At 43.5% G+C, this 16,430-nt stretch overlaps 1 protein-coding gene across 1 annotated transcript in view; it reads right to left on the bottom strand.

Moving 5' to 3' along the window:
* SH3RF3 (SH3 domain containing ring finger 3) overlaps positions 1 to 16,430 on the bottom strand; it is a 234,342-nt gene that overhangs the window by 29,321 nt on the left and 188,591 nt on the right. Inside the window, exons 5-8 of the mRNA XM_048962496.1 lie at positions 15,127 to 15,227; positions 11,123 to 11,293; positions 7,316 to 7,566; positions 3,384 to 3,688 (exon numbers count right to left, since the gene is read on the bottom strand). Of these exons, the coding sequence (XP_048818453.1) occupies positions 3,384 to 3,688; positions 7,316 to 7,566; positions 11,123 to 11,293; positions 15,127 to 15,227 (828 nt within the window). The remainder of the gene's footprint in view (positions 1 to 3,383; positions 3,689 to 7,315; positions 7,567 to 11,122; positions 11,294 to 15,126; positions 15,228 to 16,430) is intronic.

Here is a 16,430-nt window from a genome sequence, read left to right as displayed (position 1 = left end):
ACTGGCGTGAAGGCCATGTTTTGCCTCTTATTTATCTCCCATTTAAGTCAGCACAAGAGTGACAGTCAGACACTGTTATAAATCTGAATGCAGGTGCCAACTTTTATCTGCAAGTTTGAAACTTCAGATGAAGACTTTCAAAGTATAAGCTGAACTGGAAAAAAAAGAATCATCAAAAAATAGAAGTAAGGATTTTTTTTTTTTTTTTTTTTCAGTAGAAGATGAGCAAGCAAAACATTCTACTGAACTGAAAACCATAATTCTTGGGATTGCTTCTGTCACTTGTCTTTAGATAACAAGGAAAGAAGAGCAAAAATTGGAGTTACAGAACCCTGATTTTAGAGAAATCCTGAAATGTGCTGCATCTGACTGCTGCACACCAACAGCAACTGGTGAAATATCACTGGTATATAAAATATTTGCACAGAGGAAAGCATTAGCAGCGAGTATCTCAGCAGTACACTCAAGGATGTTCCCAAGATAAAAGCAATCCTGTTCTGGAACAAGCTACCCAAGTAGCATATACAGACTCCATAAACAGCTGCCCCTTGATGTCATATTTGGTAACACCACACAGAATCTAGGCAGGAACTCATAAAACATAAATCAGTAGAAGATCGTATCTTAAGCTACATTTTCCCACTCTCTCAGCCTGGCCTCAAGGAATCAGCTAACCTTTCTAAGCTTGTCATCTGAAGAAAACTTCTCAAGGATCAATATCTTTGACAGTGCTAGAGTGACAAATGCAAAAAACTGTCTCACAGTCCTCACAGAAGACATCTTCTACAACAGAACCATGACATCCAGTGGATTCTCAGCATGACCATCCCAGAATATGCACTTCTTCCTTCGTACTACGTGAACTCCCTCTGTACTACAGTAAACTCGCACTGAAAATCTGTGTGTAAATGAAAAACTCAGTTAACAACAGGAGGATGTTTCTCAAAAGAGCCATTCTGCCTCTGATTGCTCAGCCCTCACTCTCCATAAAATCCTATAAAAGAAACTGCAAAGACAGAAGTCGGGATTAAAATTCAAAAAATGACTGGATCCCCAAAACCACTGAATCCAACAACAATACCGATTTTATGGCATGTTGCAATTTACCTCAGACACTGCTTGCTAATCTCATTTTCTCAGGAGATAATTACCTGTGCATTTCTTCCACCCCGTGTTCAGTGGAGCTGAAGACCTTATTATAACTCCTCTTTCTAACATCCCCTCTTTTCCTTTCATCTTGAAGTACTTGACTGATTATTATAATGAAACTAAACTCAGACAAATTGCTTCCAGTCTTTCCTTATCTGGCAGTTTGCTAGTTATGTCCCTGCTTCTGTTTTTCACCTGTCAACCTTGTCTGTTTTTCTTCCCAAGAGGTGTAGCAATAACATATATTACCTCTCTCTACGATATTCCTTCTGAGTGTCATGGCTACTCCCTGTTTACCCCAAACTTACCCAACCAGCCTCCACTTTGGAAATATAGAGTGTGGTTATAGATATGGCTACGGTTCTGATTTCCAGATTCCTTTTTGAATAGCAGCATAGCTTTTAGTCTGGCCCTATCCAAGCTCTCAACAGCTTCAAAGAGATATTTGGGTTTGATTTGAATTATGCAGAGAGTAGGAGCACAGTTTAACAGGCCAAACATCATGTACTATTTATAAAGGGAGAGGGAGCATTGTTAGTTCAGACCTTCCTTAAATGAAAGTGAAATGACACGGAGGAGATTCAGGAACATATTGCTCAGCACAGTTGAACACAGTTCTGTACCACTCTATACAGTCAGAGACGGCAGATTTAACATCACTTTTCGCCAGTACTTCCCAGCTACTGTACTGATCTTTAGCAATGCTCAGTGTTGCTGCAGTATATTATGTGCTTCTCCTCTTTATCTGTGGAGCACAAATATTGTTAACTTTCCTTCCCTGCATTCAAATTCAGTATAGAATCCTACAATCATTAAGGACAGAAAAGACTTCTGAGATCATCTAGTTCTACTTCCAGGCCATCCCCACCATGCCCAGCAACCACATTCCTCAGTGCCACATCCACACGGTTCTTGAACACCTCCAGGGATGGTGACTCCATCCCCTCCCTGGGCAGCCTGTGCCAGTGCTTAAAGGTGTAACCATTTGGGAACGGATAACCAGAATCTTATGTAGAACCTCAACATAAATTTACCTAGGAAATTTTGGTGTGTTCCACATGGACCTACGTAATTACATGCTAGTTTTAGGAAGTATTTAATATGCTACTACACAAAGCTCTGAAGCAACATGCAAACTACCACCATGGCTAAATGCTACACAGTCTCTCTAGCTTGCAGAAGAAGCAAATATTGTATTGCTCACTCACCATGGAGCCCTCAATGAATACTTGGAATTCATTCTTCAAAAGCAAATATCTAAATTTCATGTCTAGGGTAGCAGTTTACACCTTTCTCCTTTCACCAAAAGACAATCAGAGACAATTCAGGACAGGATTACAGAAGCAATTTTAAGACTTGTTATTTCTCATCGAGAAACTAGAAGCAGTCTGTGACCGTGACCACATGAGAGAGCTGCAATCTCAGTTTACCATGCTCTCTGAGTAAATGTCTACCCTATATGTGCCCGTCACTATGGAAAAACATGGGGGACATACAAGAAGGTATATATTCACAAAGGAAAAGCAAGCCTCAGAGGCTCTTCAACAGTATATTCAGCAGTATAAACCAAGAGTATGATTCCAACAGGCCATTTCATCAGTGGGTTCTGCTAGATAGCATGGAGATAACTCCCATCAAATGAATGGAAGCTGTTAACCCAAGGAAAACATTTGGTGAAAGCACAAACCCAAAAGGCAGAGCGCTGAGAGCAGCTTTACATGCTGGCTCTGCTCATCCAGGTGCGCCAGGGACAGAAGCATGGCTGCCAGGGCTGGCTCCTGCAGGGCTGGCCTACTACATGCTGCAGTGAGATACTTCTGATGCCTTTCTCCCTGCTCCTCTGCTCCACAGCAATGACATTTTATGCAAGAAACCCAGATATTTGCAAAGTAGTAAAACAGCTCAGATTGCTCACACATTTCTGCAGGCAGCTTTAGCCGGTCTCTGTCACCTGCTGTAATTTCTGCCATGTTGCTTGGCAGATTGCTTGTGACTTGGCCATCTCTTCTTGAGACCTGAGAGCCTGTTACAATATCTTTCACAAACCTGTGAGAACTGGATGCTGGTTATCAGAACAGCCAAATTCAGCAGGAGAGCAGCTCCGCTCGCTTCTCATCCCAGAGGGCAACATAAGAGCAGTATCAGGGAGGGGTGGGGAAAGGACAAAGCATGGAAATAACCCGTGGCACAGCAGGTGATTAAAACCCACTTCTGCCCGCAGCAGCAGCCTTTACCTTCTCGTTTTTCCTCTCTTCGGCCTTGCCAGCAGTGCTGGGGCTTGCAGGGCCACCCAGAGGTCCGCTGCCCGCCTCACCATTGAGGTGGGCTGCGCTGACGTTGGGCGGTGTGATGGCAGCTGCGGCAGACGTGAGGGGGATGAGGGGCCGGGCCCCCGGCGTGGGTGGCTGGTGGCTGTGCTGTGGGGAGATGGCAGAGTGAGGCCGAATGGTGGTGGCCGGCAGGCGGGAGGGTGAGCTGGGCGTCCGCAGCGGTGAGACTGTGGCGGTGGGACGCTCCGGCGCTGGCACCGGGGGGTGAGCTGTGAAGGGAGGTCAGAGCATGGTTAGGTCCCCACCGTGCTGCCAGACTCACTGCTAAAAGGATGCTGGGGGCTGATGGAGACCTACAGCGCTTAGCCTGCACTGAGGATACCTGAGCCTGAACGTGTTTTTGGCAAAATCCTAGAAATCCCTTTCGCAGCTGCAAAAGGCCTGTCTGTGGTCACCAAAATGGTGACCCTCACTACTGGTGATTCCTCCCTACTGCTGCCAGAGGGCTAGTCTTGCTATGTATCCCCACACTCAGAAATAACTCATAAGTCAAACTGATTTTTTTAAATACATAATCACACTTCATCTGAGCTGTTTTCCAAACTGGCAAGACACCCTCCTAATGCTGCTGTTAACTCCCTGAAATGCTACGGGGCATTAAAGCATGGAGCCTAAAGAGTTAGCCCGCATGATCCACGATGACCTTGCAGAAGGCGATTACAAATGAAGGTCTCTTGTTTCAGCTTTAACAAAATGATCAGCGGCACAACACTGAGCTGTGCAAGATAAACTAAAGAGGAATCCACAGGAGACTTTCTGAGATCAGCCTCATCTCTGCCAGCGAGGTCCCTCAGAGACTGTGCAGTGCCTTTTAGTCTAGCTTGCCCTTATGAGCACACCCTGGCTGTAACCATTAGGAACCTGAACTGGTGCTCAGCTGTTTAATAGTGACCACGACTCACTGCTGAGGTCACCACTCCAGGGATTTGTGAGTCTGTTGCACATCCCGAGTTTCAGAAACGTGACAAAGCTCCAGGTCCTTTCCCACAATGATGCTTCCTTTGACTTCCACACTGGTTGACTGCTTAGGTGTAATCTACTTACACTTCAGGTAGGTACAGAGCAGAAGCTGAGTACACACTCAGACATTTCCCCATTTAAATGATTCAGTAGTAGAACTGGCTGGCAAACACCCATCTCACATTTCAAGGTTTCATAATCTGATTCTGTTCTGCACCAGTGCAACATCTGATCATTTGAACACTTTTCTGAGCACAACCTATTGATCCTCTCAACAGTGGCCTCTTCTGCTGGTCAGGGTATCTATCTAAAATGAGAAAGCACACAGTCTAGTCACTGGGCACTCACTTTGCCTCCCTCCTTGTTTTTGTTGCAGCTTTCTGGATGAAGTCCAAATTACCATTCCCAACAAAAAACTTTATGTCAACAAGCCAAATTTCTTTTACCAAGACAACTGCACTGATCTGTGGATTCCTTGATTCATCTGGAGGATACATTTTAATACAGTACCAAAGGCAGCTACTGGAGTTCACTTGGTCTATAACTAAGCCACAATGCTAGAACAACTCCAACCACTATTTTTTTGTTTCTATAGTTAGCAACAGCACCCATTACCAGGATTAAAATGACAGGGAGTGTCATTTGTCACACTGACTACCAGCTGCGTACTCATGTGGTTGGGAGGAAATTTAATCCTTCAGCTTTATGCCATATAATGCTGAACCTAATGGGCAAGAAATCATCAGATTAGCACCTCTGAAGTTCATATGTTTCTCCCCTGCAGGAACTCTGACCCTAGACATTTCTTTCTGTTAATGTTGTTCATAGAAAACCAACAAAACTATCATTAACTGGTCTTAATCTTGCAGTGATTTTAGATGTAGCATGAGAAAGGCAATAAAAGTTGTTATTAGAGACTCCTTCAAGGCTGTTCTTATTATTAGTTACCAATTCCTTTTTCCCTGGATTACCAAGAACACCTACTGAAAAGTGCAATCCATTTCTGGAGAGCCAGAGTACCACTGGTTATCTAGAACTGATTATCTCCTGATTTTCCTGTTTGAAGCTTGTGTAATGAGCAATCTCAGATGCTAGAAATCTAATTTTCTGAGATGGTTAAGGTCAAGGTTTTGAACTGGCTGCTGAGAGGAATGGCTTTCCTAAATCTGAAGCACCGCAATGGAATTTCACAGCATTTATCTGGATGTGGAAGACTAATTTGATAATTATATTAGGTACATTAATTCTTTCATATAGTCCTCAGTGTTTATAAACACGAAGGAATGAGAAAGCAAGTAAACCAGCAAAATAAAAGGCCTGAGAAAAATCAACTGTGAGCAAGGGTCTCACATTTTTTTTTCTGTAATTTCATCTTCTTACTGTTACAATGTATGCCTTTGCTCTGGGATCTCTGGATCTGGACTGTGCTGCATCAAACATGCTATTAATTAGCAATGCTCACTGAAGGCTATTTTTGTTCTACACCACTCATATTTCATTTTGGGTGTATTCCTACATTAGTGGCCTTGTGCAAAATTGATTTGTTACTCATACATATTGCAAGCCAACAGAAAACGTGATTTGAATACTGCGCCAGCTTGCTTCTCCTGGAAGGCTTCTCAAAAAGGGAATGCGCATTACCTCATCCTGCAGGACTTTAGAGACCTTCTTGAGGGGCAGTGGTCCACTGTATATCAGTCAGGACATATGTTATGAAGAAAAATACTTCAGGGGAGACCACCTGCCTGTCTGCATGGGCACAGGAGGCACAGGGAAGCTCCCAGAAGATGCTCTCCCTTAGCACCCTGCAAGCCCTGTGCAAGAAGGGACATTTTTGCCTTTGCACTGCAGGAGCAGAAGAGCTTTTCATATTGTCTTGAGGGGAAAGCAGCAGCCCTCTAAACCACAAAAAAAGAGAATAAATAGAATATCCCCCCGTGTGACGTGGCTGCAATGTAAAGTCCTGCTGATGTTTGCTGAGCAGAAGGAGCTTGCTCTGTTCCAGATTCAAATTCACGTGTATTTGATTACACTGTCTCGTCTTTGGCCTGGACTGTGCAGGAAGTAAGACTGGATGGTCACAGTGGTCCCTTCTGGCTTCAAACAGTACGAATCCATGACTTACACTACACTATATTGCTCATTTGAGTTTGCTTCATTTTGTATCAAAGACCTCAGTCTCACAGCCTTTGCTGATCTGCCTTTGTAAACACTGTGGCTCACATCCCTATAAAATATCAGAAACAAAATGTTTTAAATTTTTCTGTGAAGTTCCACCGCAGGATTTACTTTTACTTTATTCAACATCAGAGCTGCTTAACATCAGGGAAGAGGGAATAAATTGTGCTCCAGAAAATTGTGCCATACATCAAAAAGGAAACCCAGAAAGAACAGAGCCCCCCTGGCGTGAGAAGCTCTTATTCTTGCTCCAAAAAGGTGGCAGTATTTTTCAGATCTCTCGCTCTATCACTAACACCGGGTCCCCTTCTGCCTAATAAATACCTTTCATCCCTGCAGCCCAATGAAATGCTTCTTCATTTTAAGATGTGCGTTCCTTGCTCTGTGATACGGGCAGTATTTCTCCGTCAGCGTGCCAACTGGACTTGGGACTGCTAATCTTAGTATGCGGGGTGCTTGCTTTCGCTCAGATAAACTGAATAAATATTTGTAAACACCATAATCTATTTCAGCTGTAGCAACAGAACAATCTGATAAACACAACGCGGTTCCCAGAGATCAATAGAAGCCTATAAATATTACAAGCAAATAAAGCACAGTCTATTCCATGCGGAGCTGTGCTGGAACTGGTGAAAGCAAGCTGCGGGGATGGGCAGCCTGGGGAGGCTGTGGAGGCTCCTGCAGGAACACGTACGTACCCATCTGCATGGCGCTGCGGGTCTGGTTGGCGGGCTGCTGTGCCGAGTACCTCAGGCAGTTGTTCAGCTGTGGAGAGGCCGCCTGTAGCTGGGGATGCGTCTGAGGAGTTGTGATGGGAACGGCTGGCCTGACAGCCGTGGCAGCAGCAGCGTGCACGGCCCCAACAGGGTGGATGGATCCTGGGGCTCCCTTCGGGGCCTGAACTCCCCCGGCTGCGCTGGCCCTGGGCTGCCCGGCTCCCACTGGCACCCTGTGTGGAGACGGAGACCTTGACAGCTGGGCACCGTGCTGATGGGCAGCCCCAGTAACTCAACACAGTACTCCCTCGAGTATTAAACTGAGCTTTATTTATATCTTTATGGGACACAGTAAGTACACCGGAGGACATTTTTACCCCCTCATCCCATGTGAAGACAAGTAGGATGAAAACAGAAAAGATAATTTTTCCAACCAGCTTTTTTCTTACGCTATACTTCTGTCTATATAATTTCTACTGAGAATGCAAATCTAAATTCAGAAGAAATTAGTATCTCCCAAATGTTGTTTTACGGGCCAGAAGCTATTTTACAGGCAATAATGGAGCAATAATTAAAACAGACTTGGAGATCTTCCTTAGGGTCGAACCTGCTTAGAGCCTCACAGATGGAAAACAAGATGGAAAGCAGCAAATTGGCACCTGGCTTTTGAAGGGGACTGAAAAGCAGCAGGCTTGGCAGGGGTGGGCTTGCCTGAGCTCCTTTGCTTTACCTGTGAGCTTTGCTTTGCCTCCTGAGCTTTACCTGTGCAATCAGCCCTAGCTTAGACTCGCTAAGAAAATAGAAAAGGCAAGAGACTGCAGCTACCCTTACTGGGAAGGAAATTCAACAATAATTGGCCCCTCTTTTCCTGCTATCTTAAGCTGCATGTATAACTTTTCTCTTGTCTGAATGACCATGAAGACCTCAGCAGGGAGGAACGAGGCCATGCAGTGAGTTCAGTCTAAATCACTTCTCATTCCTCTTACCACTGAGCTAGAAACTCTCTGACCAGGGCAGGAGGACAGCAATGGACAAAGTCACTTGCTGCTCAGCAGCGCTTGCTGAGTTTCTTACTCAGGTTTCTCAGTAATTTCCCAGCAGGAGACACTATGAAACCGAGTTCTGTGCTGTCCTCTTCTACTTGGCTGCTCCATGTGCCAAGGGCCTCCACAGCAAAGAGCAGCACAGGGGATATGATGCAGAACAAATTATGGAGGAAATGGACATAAGACACTGTAGAGTGTGAGCAAAGGAGGAGGATATAACAGACAGGGTAAAAGACCAACATATGGGGGTGGGATTGGAAACACTACTGGGGTCCCAAGCAGTTGTGTGGGAGAGGCAGGAAGAGGGAGTATGCTGAACAATCAGGTGCAATTCAGAGGATAAGGTAAACTGGAGAAGCAACCCCAAGAAGACAGTGGAGGGATGAAGAGTGAAATTCTGATAGAGAGGCCAAAGGACAGGGTGGAAGGTAAGGTTAGAAGGTTTAGAAAACAGCTGTCTCCTCTGCCCCTTCTCGTAAAAAAGAAAAACACAGATGGAAAAACACCATGGTGTTGGTGCTTTTGAACACCATGAAATCTAGACAGGGTTTCCTTGGATTACATTTTCCTAAATGTAATTCCTCTGATTTTTTTTCTTCAAACTTTTTTCATCAGCCTTCGGGTAGGAAGAGGCTAGGAATCCCACCAGATGGAAATTTTGACTGTCATCTGCCTTGAAAAGCTGGCAGAATAGGAGCAAGGATCAGCTGGAACTGGCTTGGCCATTTGTGCTAGATTGGATTTGCCAGAAAAGGACACCTAGTAGTGCACTGAAGGCTGCCTTCAGGCAAATGTTCACCAACAGGTACAAAAACTTCATTTGTGACTGCAGTATTCCTGGGTGGAGGTTGGATATGTCAAAATATGTCTTTCAGTCTACCTGGAGAGGCTTGCCCCTTTCTCACCATCCTTTCCTCACATGTGCTCTGACAGCTTGTAAATCTAGTTCACTGTTATTAAATTCGTGGTCAACTTCTTTTTCTTGGGTTTTGTAAGGAGTGGCAGAAAACCATGTACGAATCTAACTCTCTGCTTTACTGTCAAAATGAAAAGGAACAAAGCAAGTTTAAAGCGCAGCAAATAAGGTATTCTGTTGCTAGCAGATTTTTCTTGCTGTTCTCACTGACAGTGATTTACACAGAAACTTAATTAGTGCACAGGATCATAAATATAATCATAAAGCTGCTTTTGGGCTTTGTGGAAAGGACTTTTGCCCTTCAGCACTTTTGTGTCTTGTTCTAGCTGTGACATGCTGCATTTAATAAAGTCTTGCTGATTCAGATCAACAACACTTCAGCACAAATCGCTTTACTAATTAAGAACTGAAGAGGCAAGAAGTGAAAGCTGTTGAGGGCCTCTATAAAATCAGGTAAATACATTTAGGTTGATGAGTAGTGAAGATCCCATGAAGTAATTTTTTTTTTTTTTAAGCTAAAATGCAGTATTAGGACTGTCAACAGGCTTAGTCATCATCTTCTCATCTGCTCTTTATTTTGTTCTTGCCCAGACCACATATTACAGACTTTAGACTTCATTTAAACTGAAGATGGAAGAAACCTGGACCAATTTTTGAAGATCAACATTCTCTGAATGGCGGAGTGCCTTTCTCTGCAGAGAAACAAAAGATGGGGGGATTGTGTGCCTATGGGAGGATGCACTGACAGCGCGTGAGAAGAGATGAGCTCAATTTGCAAACCCAGAGTTGCTCTGAAGGAGAGATGGGCACACACATGGCAGCACTTGTCTGCAAGGAGCACATGTGCTAAAGCAGTTGGGGATGCTTGTGAATTTTCTCCTCAGCTTTCAGACTATTTCAGAGCAGGGGATGGATCAGAAACACTCTGATTTGTTCTTTTCCAATACCAAACTCTGACAAATGGCTTTCCTCCCCATACATGCTATTCTTTCCTTTTCTCATTTTTCAGTGGTGAGTGGAGACAGGACAAGGGGAAACGGCTGGAAACTGGAGCATAGGAAGTTCTGCACAAATGTGCACAAGAACTTCTTTACAGTGAGGTGACGGAGCACTGGAACAGGCTGCCCAGGGAGGTGGTGGAGTCTCCTTCTCTGGAGATGTTCAAGACCTGCCTGGATGCCTACCTGTGCTACCTGCTGTAGGGAACCTGCTTTGGCAGGGGGGTTGGACTCGATCTCTGGAGGTCCCTTCCAACCCCTATAATTCTGTGATTCTGTGATTCATCCCATGCAACAGATAAGGGTAGTTAAAATGAAACAGTTTGCCGGACTGTTCTGTCACTTCTGAACGCTAATGGTTCAAACATTAGTCTTGTTCTAAATGATCCATTAGCTCTGATTTCAGAAAAACAAAATCTAGGTGAGGAGCTACTACAAAACAAGCCACAAATATTCCTTGCTTTGTTTAGTCCTGGTACACGACTAGTAGTTACAATATAATGGAAAGTAAGTAGCAAATTGGCTGTCATAGCAGACCCTGCTAAAGAGTCTTTCCCTTCTATGCAACAATAAAAGCTGGGAACATCAGACTTTGTAAAGTTGGGGATTGTAAATGCTGTCACCTAACGCAACTAGTTAAGTCTTATGAGAGTGTGGATAACTGACACTGCACCAGCACGTCATGTTACCCAAGTCTGTAATCGACTAGAAAATTTCAGGTATGGGGAATGTGATTTAAAAGCAGAGCCACCTTGTTTTTGGCATCCTTCATACCCAGAATCCTTCCTACCCTATCTCAGGCACCTCCACCCTGGCTGGCAGTCCTCACCTGGAAACAGGTGTCACATAGTTCCCTGGGAAGACCCCAGACATGCCGCTCCTCAGAGACGTCCCCTTGAACCAGCCATCCTGGCACTTCTCAATGACCCGGTACATCTCGCCCTTGCGGAGCTCCAGCTCATCATTCTTCTGGGGCTTGTACGCATACAGGGCCAGGTAGCTGTGGGGAGAGGTCACACAAAGAAAACACAAAGCTGTCATCAGTCACCACCTCAATTCCAGCCCTGTGGAGCAGAAGGTGAGCAGAAACACTGCTTTGAAGCAGTGGTTGAAAAGGGGCATCATTACAGCACAAGGAACAAGGAAGGCCGCACCTCGAGTACTGTGTTCAGTTTTGGGCCCCTCACTACAAGAAAGACATTGAGGCCCTGGAGCGTGTCCAGAGAAGGGCAACGAAACTGGTGAGGGGTCTGGAGCACAAGTCTGATGAGGAGCGGCTGAGGGAGCTGGGATTGTTCAGTCTGGAGAAGAGGAGGATCAGGGGAGACCTCAATGCACTCTACAACTTCCTGCAGGGAGGTTGTGGTGCAAAAGTGTCTGGCCTCTTCTCCCAGGCAAATAGTAGGACCCGAGGAAATGGCAAGAAGTTATACCAGAGGAGGTTTAGGTTGGATATTAGGAGAAACTTTTTCTCTCAAAGGGTGGTCAGGCACTGGAATGGCTGCCCAGGGAGGTGGTGGAGTCTCCGTCCCTGGCAGTGTTCAAGAGGCGTCTGGATGAGGAGCTACGAGAGATGGTTTAGTGCTTGTGGCACTGATAGGAATGGGAGGGTGGTTGGACTGGATGATCTTGCAGGTCGTTTCCAACCTTGTGATTCTGTGATTCTGTGAAGGCAGAGACAGATCAGCTGTGTGCTGAGACAATAAGGGAACAGCTAATGAGATTAAAGGGAGGGGGTAATTTAGAGATTAGCAAAGCAAACTTTCCACATGGGGTGCAACAGAAACAAAACACTGCCACAAAGCATCACTCAGCTCAAGAATTTAGTAGCAATCTCAGAAGAAGGAGCAGTTGCAGTCAGTGCAACCAGGACCCAGGCAGGAAGGCTTCTCAAAGTCTGGATGAAGCATACATTCCTGAGCTTCAGGGTGTGAGCCACCTCTACTGTGTGGATTTTCAGAAGAAGCTTTTCTTATGGGTAGGCTATCTCACAAATGTTGAAGGCTGCTTTTCTTGCACTTTTCATTGTGCTACTTATGCTGGCCAGGTATAGAAACAACACACTGAACTGTTTTGATATAGTTTGGTAATACTTGTACTGTGTAGGCAAAGCAAAAAGTGACAGAGGCTGACATAGCTCAGTGGTATAATTTGGCTGTGGATGTTTTATATGCAAGTATACTCAAATATTTAGTGCTAGTCTCAGTACATAGAGCCTCTTATTTATTTAATTACAGCATTTATTTATTCCCTTTGTTCAGAGTCTTCCTTTTTATCTCTCTTTTGTTCTTCCGCTGCTACTTTGGGGACGTGTCTAATGTTGTGAAATGACTACAACTTAAAGTCCCTGAAGGTATTCCCTCTGCTTAGAGATATCCTTGTTGAAAATTAAGAATGATTGCTTGCACTTTGGGGAATAACAGGAAGTCTGGATAGGATAGCAAGAATGCACATGCAGAACAACACTTCCTTTGTAAAACACCAATTTTTTTTGGTACTGCCACCTTTACACAAATGCACAATGGGATTTCTGGTGATTCTTGATCAAGGTTGTACATTGAGTTTTGGGTTTTCTTTTGTCTTTGTGTTTGACAGGTACAGAGAGATTAAGACAAACTGGGAAACACTTATGGGAAGTGCATTTACACTACAAAGTGCAGCAGAATGCTTTTAGGCTCAAGGGTGGGTGAGGGAACTGAGCTGGGAGAAGGTTTGCTGCCTAACTGATAGTTGCAAGCCAAAGAAATAATGAAAACTATAACCACTGTGATTTCAGACTTGCAGCCAATAAAAATGATACATGACTTTTTACATTTGCTTTCTAGGAAATATAATTGCTGAATAAATCCTGTTAGTTTTCCTGATTCTCCTCCTTTATGTCACCAGCAGATTTCCTTATTTTTATTCTGAAGGCAGTAAATAAACAGCAGTAATGAGCAGAATATGAAATATTTGGTAACAGCTCCTTGGGGCATTCTTAGGCTGATGTGCCTGGCCATATTTACCATGTTCATGGGGTACAACGACCTAATCAGAAACTGTATTTCACTAATCAACAGATGGGAGAAACCATCCTGCACATCTTTTGCTTAGTCTATATAATTAGGTGGTCCTGAGCAAGTCTGTTGTTGTTCACTTGAAGGAAAACATGAGGCTACATCTGAAGTGCATCACCCTGACATGAAATAAGGTTACATGCTTCAGTGCTAATCCTTCAGCACAGGGCTCTGTTAGGATAATGCAAAGTGCTGGGAACCGCACTCACTTGAGGTAGCAAAAAGCGTGGCTTCAACTTCCCTTTGAAAATCACTGCTTACATTTGGCTCATATTCAGGAGCTAGGGGTAATTAAAGGACAGAACATTTTAGATGGTCACACTCAGCCCTTTTCCCAAAGGACTACATGCAATAATGTAATTTACAGGTTGAGATACTGGAAGAAGGTTCAGAGAAAAACACCCTAATGTGGATTGTAGTTGCTTTCTTTTGCAGCTGTTTCCAGTTCTCCTATGAGTTTTTTTCTGTTTTTCTATGCAAATTCCCCCAACTCAGTTCCCTAAAAAAAATCTTCTCCTCACTCAGTTCCCTAAAAATGTCTAAGAAAGAGCACAGCTCACAGTCTTGGCCTGGGGGAACAACCTGTGAGCCCAGTTATAATGCAAAACTCCCATGGCCCTGTCTTGGGCTGAGCTTCTCCAGTTCAGATAATGTTAACTCCTTGGCTGGAGCTTGGCCTGTCAATGCAAAAAGTCTGAGTGGATAATGAGGCTGCTTCTCAGAGATGAGAAGAAAGGAAGGGAGCAGGGGAGGGCTGCTGAGGTACAAGGGCAGAGGCATTGCCATAGAGCCAGGAATTGGTCTAATTCAGCAACTAAATATCAAAAATACTGCTGATTATGGAACCAGCTGAAATAAATTTTTGCCCACTATGTGGGCACATAGGCTCCAACTGAGTGTCTGCAGGGTGATGATGTGACCTCTCTGCGGGGTACCCAGCGACATGTAATACCCCACAGGTGTGCAGGCCCTACATTGGTACCCAAGAACAATTTTGCCTTTGCTGTTTCAACTCTATCATTTTCCTTAAAGCAGATTTCCGATTATTTTAGAAGATAATTTCTGAATTCAGATATTATCTTACTCATTAAACAAACAAACAAACAAACAAACAAAAAAAACAAAAAACAAACAAAAAAAACCCCCACAAAACCCTAAAATACTGGTATGCATGTGTATGTGTCTATATAGTTCTACTGCTTACATGAAGCATGTGTGATCAGAGGAAAGGGCTGAGAACTTTGACTATACAGGTACCAAATTAGCCAATTAGACAGGAAGAGATTTATTATAACAAAGGCTATCACTTTGTTCTGTACCTAGTCAACCTTCTGTTTTTCCACACGCTATATAACAAGTCCATGATACCCTTGCACTTTATATGTTAGTTTGATGCCTTTGCTGATGGTACTGAAAAAAATGCAAATGGGTCACCTTTTCCTAGTTAATGATGTTTGATTACATAGGACTACATCTTTCAAGGAGCTTTAGCTGAATGAAGGAGGAAGATTTTCCCTAGTTGAGAGGCATTCCTTTTCCTTAACGGTGATTCATGTAGCTGTAATAAAAATATAGCAGGAGTCTCAAAGAGAAAGGGATGTCTTGCTTCTCACGATTCATTTTTCAGCTTCATCAGAGGCTGAGTTGTGTAAGAAATTGAGGTATCTCTCTTCTCAGTGCTCCTGAGCTGAGATTCATGCTTGCAGATTTCAAACACATGTACACATGCACATGATTGGAAACAAAGAGTAAGAAGTGAGACGAGCTGAATGCTTACATATTGAGGGGGAGCTGGACCTTCGGTGGTACTCCCTGATCTCCAATTACTGCACTTGTCCTGGGACCAGCCACCGTGGCTGTTCCAATTGAGGAGGAATCCTGAAAGTATACAAGAACATGCAAGGATTAAGGTGAAGCCCACTGCTACATGAAACAGAAATGAAGGCGCATCATTTCTCAATTCAAAGACTTACTACTTTCATAATGCTGCATTAAAAAATCTTCTAAGCTTACATGTTCTAGAAACACATTTCTGACAGAGGGGATTTTATCTTATTAACTGCATTTCTATGTACACGTCAGAGAAAATCAGATGTAATCTGTGTGCAAGTCTTAACTTTTAGGAAACAAAACTACTTGACTGCTCCGTGAAAGCAGCTCAACACGTACATCTCTGCAATAGTAGCTTTTTTGGTAAAGGTATCCATTTCCCTCAATGGCTTGTTTTTTTCTCATTTTGCTAATGACTTATGGATCTATGGGGAAGAACATATTATTGCATTTCCAAAACATAGTCACATCTCTCTATACGGTTCTTGACCTGAGGAATACTCTCCTTATTAAAGAGACAGGTAACAGCTTAACCCAGAACAGGAGGATCTCTGAATGGAGAAATTATACTCTACTTTTACCACAGCGAATAAACCACCACTCTCATACAGAGAACCGGGCAGGTACATTTTCCAGCTACTGATATTGAAAGGCAAATCTGAGTGCCATAATTCCTCTTTCAAAATTTAATGCTGAGCTAAAATATGGAGGGCAAACTCTTTTGGGTTGTCTCACCAAAGTTCCTGTTCATCTACGTCAAAAATGAATCCTGCTCAGAAACTTACACTGAAATAATGACAAGGGCTGTAGCAACATATCTTTGCTTCAAATATACGGCTTCAAATAGAGCTAGACCAATGGGACGTGCAATAGTTTACCTGAGCAAAAATTATTTTTTCTAAGTCCAACCAAATGCTGGATGCACATCTATATGTAGAATGGATCTACAAATCCTAGATTTATGTACAAACTGCAGGTTCAGACAAAACCTCTTCCATACAGCAAAGATTCTGAGCGGTTCACAGACCTCCAGTGCAGCATTTTTCTTTCCAAATGCTATCTAGCAAACAGTAAATTTTGATCTATTTTAGGAACAGAAACACAGAGACATTTCTTTGCACTTACAAATGACACTGAATTAAACCAAGACACACACTGCTACTTAATTAAAGGATTTCAAGGTCACCTCATTCCAGAGAAGCCCACATAATTATTACAGTGTCATGTCTTGATATTTCATTGCTAATTTAT

This window comes from Lagopus muta, chromosome 1, assembly GCF_023343835.1.
Source record: "Lagopus muta isolate bLagMut1 chromosome 1, bLagMut1 primary, whole genome shotgun sequence".
In the NCBI taxonomy this organism is placed as follows: domain Eukaryota; kingdom Metazoa; phylum Chordata; class Aves; order Galliformes; family Phasianidae; genus Lagopus; species Lagopus muta.
This window is presented reverse-complemented; position numbering and strand designations above follow the sequence as displayed.